Source organism: Bidens hawaiensis, unplaced genomic scaffold (genome assembly GCF_021521415.1).
Source record: "Bidens hawaiensis isolate Kalapana, Puna unplaced genomic scaffold, B.hawaiensis_p1.1 tig00046253_1, whole genome shotgun sequence".
NCBI classification, from domain to species: Eukaryota; Viridiplantae; Streptophyta; class Magnoliopsida; order Asterales; family Asteraceae; genus Bidens; species Bidens hawaiensis.
In genome coordinates, this window is record NW_027498263.1 from 119,147 (window position 1) to 126,618 (window position 7,472).

Here is a 7,472-nt window from a genome sequence, read left to right on the forward strand (position 1 = left end):
TGAAGAGTTCTTCATTTGCAACAAAAGATTGAGGTGGTTCAACCCCGTCGATAAGGTCGTTGATCAAATGTGACTGATCGATAACATTAAGGTCGTTATTTGACCCAGCAACACCAAAAAAAGCATGCCAAAACCAAAGATCCTGTGACACCGCCGCCTCAAGTATGAGGGTCGGCCCTTCATGATCACCACGGTGGAACTGACCTCGCCAGGCCGTTGGACACATAGCCCATCCAACATGCGTACAATCGATGCTACCTAGCATCCCAGGAAAACCATGTTTTTCTGCGTGCACCTCATATATGCGTTGGATGTCATACGTTGTAGGTTTACGCAGATATCTCCGAGCGTAAGTCGATATGACTCCTACGTACAATATATATTAAAAAATGTAATAAATATTTAATAAAAAGTAAAATTAATGTTTTTTACCTTGACAGAAAAAATGAAGGGATTCACGTGCAACCCTTTTCGACATCTGTAAATACTCATCCAAAGCGTCCGACGAGATGCCGTACGCTAGTTGACGGATAGCAGCCGTGCATTTTTGAAGAGGGGTAAAACCGGGAAGACCCCTAGCATCCTCCCTTTGTTGGAAAAAGGGATACCGTGCCTCTAAATCACTCGCTATACGCGTGAACAATTGTCTGGTCATTCGAAAACGAGTTCGAAAATCCGACTCCGCGTATACCGGTTGAGGGCTAAAATAATGCCTCATCAAAGTATCGTTAGCACCGATCGATCACGATCACGAGGTGGTGCTCTAACCCTCGGGAGTCGGGGTTGATGGGCTTGATTTTGCAAGAGATTTACCACGGCTGCGGTCAAAACTCCCCCTACATGAAGAAGCAAATCATCCTCTTCGGAGGAGTCGGAATCAGACGAGTACGACGACATTATTTTTAAAAAAAAAATGGGACGATGGGTTGTTTGGAGATTGAAGTTGTGTTTGATATGGTAAAAATGGGTTGATTTAGGGGTATTATATAGGATTTTGTAAAGGTTTTTTTAAAAAAGTTTGAAAGAAATGGGTAATATATAGGAAGTGTTGTATAAAGAAATGGGTAAGTTTGGTGTTTTTTGAAGTTGTGTTAAAGTGTTGTATAAAATGGGTAATATATAGGAGTAGAAATTTTTTTTTTTTTTAAAAAATCAAGAGCCAACGGCTCATAATAACTTTCCAACGGCTCTTTCACCATTCCCCAAGCACCCTCACGCGCAACAGCTCCCGCGAGCCCCCTGGCGCCTGCATCGTTTTCCGCTCTCGCGCCCCTCTCGCGCCCCTATCGCGCCTCGGTGGTGTGGTGCTCGCGCCCCGGGGCGCAACCGCCTCGCCACTTGCGCCCTGTCTCGCGCTCCGCACCCCTCAGCCTAACTAAACCGTCCCAACAACAATTTTGAGTCATTAAGTTGGCAGTTGGAATAGAAGTTAGTTATTAAAGGAGTTGAAGTTATCCGTTACTAGTTTTCTCTCTCTCTCTCTCAAATCTTTTTACTGTTCTTCCGATCAAGTACATTTTACCGGCAAAAATGGCTACCGATGACCATAATCTTTCGATTCTTGAAGCGGTGGATAGTCTCCGCCGGCTGAACATAAGGAAAGAAGGTATTACGCTTCCCAATATTGTTTTCATCGGAGACGACTCCTCCGACAAGAACACCGTTCTTGAGTCGCTGGCGGGCGGCGTAACTTTACCGGCTGTAAAACTACCACTGATAATCATTCTTCGCGACAATTCCGAGCCCGAATTTCATCTTGAAATTGCCACCAATCCGCTTAAGAAAGTAGAAGAAACCAAAATATATGAAACCATTGAAACGGCGATGGCGGATATTGAACGCAAACCTGGAGCCATTTCCGAAGTTCCTGTGACCTTGGTTGTAAAGAAGGATGGTCTACCAAATCATTAACTGGCCTGCAGACCCTTCCCAACAAATTTCAGGTTGGTTATAATCTTCGAACCCAATTAGATTTTCTTTTCGTGATCGATAATAAAACTTTTAATTCTTTCTCTCTCCTTTTATGCTCAATTTAAATAAAAACAAGGACTTGCTTCCATATCAAGTAAATTTAGTAATTTAAAGTTCTACCCATACCCAAGGTTGTTGAGACCAGACCGGTCTGACCGGGATCCGGTTCACCAACCTGTCCGGTTCTTTATAATTCGCTCGGGCTCCCAGAAAACCTGCAGGTCTGAACCGGTTTTACCGGTCGGACTGGAAAACCGGACCGGTTAAACCGGTTTTCAATGAAAAAAATACTCTTCTTTTGAAAAAAAAATCATATTTCCAACCTGACCCATTATTTTTTGATCAAAGTTGTTCGGTCGGTCCGACCGGTTGAACCGGTTTGCTGTTCGGTTCGATATGTGGTCCGGTTATGAAAACATTAGTTCTCCCTATCAAATCAATGATTTTCAATTTACAAGGAATGTTCAAAAATCTTTTTCTGGGGATTTTTTAATTTTAATTTATTTTACACCTCATATTTTTTTTATGTTATTAATGATATTTATGTAAAAATATCATTTTAATTGGTTGTATTAGTGTTACGCATGATTCCTTTTAGTTTACATATAAAAATTAAAAAAATAAATGAACAGTTTAATTAAATACATAGCCACGTAAATAAAAACTTAACTCAATTAAAAAAAACTAATAGTGAAAATACTTATAGAATTATTAAAGAATGATTAGAATAATGCCATTAAAAAGAGGTAATAGTTAAATATAGGCTAATTATTAAATTAAAAAAATAATTGTATTGTAACTTTGTTTTTTGGTCTCATCGATCTGACACATATCCAGGGGCGGACCTACATAGTAGCCGTCGGGGTCCCAGGACACCAATGTTTTTTAAAATTTATTTAGAAGCGATATAGAAAATTTTTGAAGGACCCCATATAAATTAACACTTGGACCCCATATCAATATTACCATTCTAGTCTGGTGGAAACCCCCTTCCAATACCACACGAATGACCCGAGTTCGAGCCTTGCTCTTTCCCGTTTTTTTATGTATTTCGTTTTTTAAAAATTTACTTTATATTAGTTTTAGTTTTGACTTTTGGCCCATGGGTTTTAAGTTTTAACATATCCCAACCCAAGTACCCAACTCATCAGACATTCAGACGTAACACCCTCCTGGCCTCCACACACATCTCAATTCTATTTCTCAACCCCATTGCTTATCCCTAACTCACGCCTCTCTCAGTTTTTCCGGCCAGCCTCCGCCCATCTCCGCCCATATCCGCCAGCGTCCGCCTCACTCCAGCCACCGTTCACCCCTCTTTGGTCTTATAAGTCTTTGTTTCCTCTGATTTTGTCTCAAACTAAAGGTAATTTTAGGGCTAATTAGTTGATTGATTTTATATATAATTATACATTTATACTCATGTTGGTTATTGTATGTTGTATATTGTTGTTAGATTGTGACTTAGTTTTCTTAAAAACTTGAACTTTAGGGTTAATTATGCAAGAATCATTGAAAAGAAAGTTTGAGCCCTCGTCTTCTTCAAGTAATACATCTAAGAAAATTGATTTGGAAGACCTTCCATGGGATACCTCCGAACGGAAACCGATTTCATCTTATCATGTTAACCAAAGAGATGAAATTAGACTTGCATATTTGAGTAAAGGTGCTTGTCAACCGCAAGGTCATGATTATCCAAAACGAGATATTGGTGGTAAACTAAGAAGTTTTAATCCTGAATGGTTTGCTAGCTTCAAATATTGGTTAGAGTATAGTGTAAAGGCGGATAAAGTTTTCTGCATGGTTTGTTACTTGTTCAAGGAAAATGGTCAAAAAGATGCATTTGTGACCGATGGATTTTGTGGTTGGAACAAACGAGAGAGATTGGTTGGTCATGTGGGTAAGCCGAATAGTTACCACAACAGAGCACTTAAAAAATGTGAAGACTTGCTTCGACCAAAACAATCTATAGGTTTTGCCTTTCAAAAGAAAAGCAAAAAAAATAGTGACGAGTATAGAATCCGATTACGCACCTCGGTTATTCTTGCTAAAGCTTTTTTGAATGGTGCAATAGCTTTCCGTGGTCATGATGAGTCTGAAACTTCAATTTATAAAGGACATGTCTTGGAGTTTTTAAGATTATTGGGTGAATTAAACGAGTCCATTGGTAAAGTTATATTAGGAAATGCTCCGGGGAATAATCAAATGACGTCTCCCAAAATTCAGAAAGACATATGTAATTGTTTTGCACAAGAAGTTTTAAAAAGGATTTTTGAAGAACTAGGTGATGATGTGTTTTCTATATTAGTTGATGAGTCTCGGGATATATCTAAAAAGGAACAAATGGCTGTCGTTTTGAGATATGTTGACAAATATGGAGTTGTTAAAGAACGATTCATTGGCCTTGTTCATGTCATGGAAACATCTGCGGCTTGTCTGAAATCGGCTATTGATGAATTATTTTCACAATATAATTTGAGTTTGGCAAGGGTTAGAGGTCAAGGGTATGATGGTGCTAGTAATATGGCTGGTGAGTTTAATGGTTTGAAAGCTTTAGTTTTGAAGGATAATTCTTCGGCGTATTATATACATTGTTTTGCTCACCAGCTTCAACTAGTTATTGTGGCCCTTGCGAACAAACATGATGACATTTTTTTCTTTTTTGATAAGGTATCAACTTTGACAAATGTGGTTTGTTCATCTTGCAAACGAATAGATATGATTCGAGAAAGTCAACGAGAGAAATTAAAAGAAGCGATAGGTCATGAAGAAGTTGAAACCGGGAGTGGTTTAAATCAAGAATTGTCTCTTGCAAGAGCTGGGAATACGCGTTGGAGCTCTCATCACAAGACACTTGTGCGTTTGGTTCAATTATATCCATCTATTATTGAAGTGCTTGAGTATATTCGAAATTCCAGTTACACTAATGCTCACCAAAGACAAGCAAGTGGAATTTGGACATACATGAAGGCTTATGATTTTGCATATTATTTACATTTGATGAAGCACGTTTTGGGTATTACTAATTTGTTTTCTCAAGCTCTTCAACGAAAGGATCAAGATATAGTGAATGCAATTCAAATGGTCAACGCAACGAAGCAACAACTACAAACGTTTAGACTTGAAGGGTTTGCTCCACTTTTGAAAGATGTGGCATCTTTTTGTGAAAATAATGAGATTGAAATTATTAACATGGAAGATGAATACGTTGACCCACAATATAAAAGAAAAAAGACTTGCATCACTAATCGTTATTATTATGAGGTTGAAAATTTCAACACGGTATTAGATATGCAAATACAAGAGCTTGGCAACCGTTTTAATGAGGTAACCACTGAATTACTTACGTGCATCGGTAGTTTGAGCCCGAACAATAATTTTCATGCATTTAATGCCCAAAAGATATTAAGGTTGGCCGAGTTGTATCCGCGTGATTTTAGTTATGAAGAAAGAGAGAATCTTATGATTGAGTTAGACAACTATATTATTAATTTGAAAGGAGATGAAATGTTTGCCGACATGAATGGTGTATCTAATCTTGCACAAAAATTGGTGGAAACAAATAAACATTTGGGATATCCATTGGTCTATCGTTTATTAAAGTTAACGCTAGTTCTACCGGTTGCAACGGCAAGTGTTGAGAGGTGTTTTTCATCAATGAAACACGTGAAGACGGATTTACGTAATCGGATGGGTGATGATTATATGAACGATGTTTGCATTTGTTATATCGAAAAGGAGATTCTTGCCAACGTTACGGTTGAAGAGGTAATGGTTCGTTTTCAAAACATGAAAAGTCGTAGAGAACAACTTTAAGAATTTGTAATGTTTTTTTTATCGTTTTGAATGATATCGTATTTTGTGTGTTTTATTATGATATTGTTTTTTTTATTATGTTTCTCGTCTCGACTCTTGAACCGACCCGAAAAGTTTGAAAACCGACAAAAATAGGACCCCATTGTCAAAAAATCCTGGATCCGTCACTGCACATATCTTTATGCATCTTTACTTTACTTTACTTTACTTTACTTTACCTTGAAGATATGATAATGGACTATATAAAGGGGGATGAAACCATCATTGTGAACGTCGTTTCTGCTTCAACGAATTTTGCTACATGCAAATCTACTTCCATCAAGCAACGGGCGGACTATCACCGTTATTACCAAGTGTGACCAGGCCCATGAAGGTTTAGTTGAAAAGATATCCCGAGATAATGTCCGTGGTGGCCTTGGCTGTATATGCCTCGAAGATGCTTCAAATAAAGAAACAAATGTCTTCGAAACTCACCTGTCCGAGATTGAAAAATCAGAGGTGGGCCTTAATAATTTGGTCATTAAACTTGTTGAGAGTCAATCAAGAATCTTGTTAAGGAGTTTGCCCCTCATTGCCAAAAACGTTAACGACAAGCTCGTGGGCTTTCATCCTTTTCTTCCTCGTTCCCTTTTGCTTAAGAAAAAGGTAAAAGGCGTATCCTTTGCCAATGAGGTAACGATGCATCTTGAAGTAATTTCTACCAAACTGGTGGCTGCTGATCTTTGTCGTAGTCGCCCACAACTGCTTCCTCATATGAAGAAAGCAACTGAGAAAGTGTTCAACAATATGAAGCTTAAATTTTTTCAAAGACTTGATGAAATGTTAGAGATCGAGAGCATCACCTATTATTCTTGCAACCCTCAGCGCGAAGCTACCTATAACAAGTTAATAGGAAATCGCGATGAAGTTTTCAACTCCTCACAATGTCACTTTGAAGGTTACGGGAGTGTGGATACCAGCCATCTAACTGATGTTCATAGAAATACAGTTTATCAAGCCTTTGACCTAAAGATGAGTATAACGGCTTACTGTGGTGCAGCGTATGATGGATTTTGTAGTGCTCCAGCTTAGATTTTTGGTGCAAAAGGCAGTTAGTGAGGACTTGGAGGCTAAGATTGTGGAGGAGGTGGTCTCCCGTGGTGGCATAGAGAAATTGTTGATGAATGAACCACCTTCGGTTGCAAAAAAGAGGGAGCAAATTAAAACAAGAATGCACTTGCTCAAAAAATCACTGATCTAGTGAAAGGATAGGTTCAGTATGCCTCTCTGTTAAATACTACTTTAGTTTAGTATAGTACAATTGTACTGAATTGTCAATAAAATTGTTCATATCTTAATTGGTACTCTTCCAGATTTTTGTAAGTTCCAATGACCTTCCCTCCAAACACACCCCTGCCTATTATCCCACAATGTGACATCCCATTCCAAACCCACAATATCAATTTTGTTAAATATTTATTATACATTTACGTCTAAGTGTTCATGATAAAAATTAAACCCCTAAGATTTTAATACTAACATTAGCTTCCTTTTTACTGTAACTACTTAGCCTATACTACTAAAACACTAGTATTCGCAACTCATTTAGACATTTGGTCTCTAACTGATCATTCCACATTAACCGCTTTTGCTATGCATAAGGAACCATATATTTCAGGGCCGGCTCAACGAATGTGAAGACCTAA

General features: G+C 38.3%; 2 protein-coding genes across 2 annotated transcripts; both read left to right on the forward strand.

The window, feature by feature from the left end:
- The first annotated feature begins 1,530 nt into the window (after positions 1–1,530).
- LOC143596345 (putative dynamin-related protein 4A) lies at positions 1,531–1,911 on the forward strand. Its single transcript, XM_077075140.1, has one exon. The coding sequence runs from the start codon at positions 1,531–1,533 to the stop codon at positions 1,909–1,911; it is 381 nt and encodes a 126-aa protein (XP_076931255.1).
- A 2,215-nt stretch (positions 1,912–4,126) lies between these two features.
- LOC143596346 (uncharacterized) lies at positions 4,127–5,787 on the forward strand. Its single transcript, XM_077075141.1, has one exon. It carries the CDS (start codon positions 4,177–4,179, stop codon positions 5,785–5,787), a length of 1,611 nt encoding a protein of 536 aa, XP_076931256.1. The 5' UTR covers positions 4,127–4,176.
- Positions 5,788–7,472: the final 1,685 nt, after the last annotated feature.

What these genes read in the sequence shown, in the direction of transcription:
- LOC143596345 (XM_077075140.1), top strand. Translation starts at nt 1,531, where the DNA reads ATGGCTACCGATGACCATAATCTTTCGATTCTTGAAGCGGTGGATAGT.
- LOC143596346 (XM_077075141.1), top strand. Translation starts at nt 4,177, where the DNA reads ATGACGTCTCCCAAAATTCAGAAAGACATATGTAATTGTTTTGCACAA.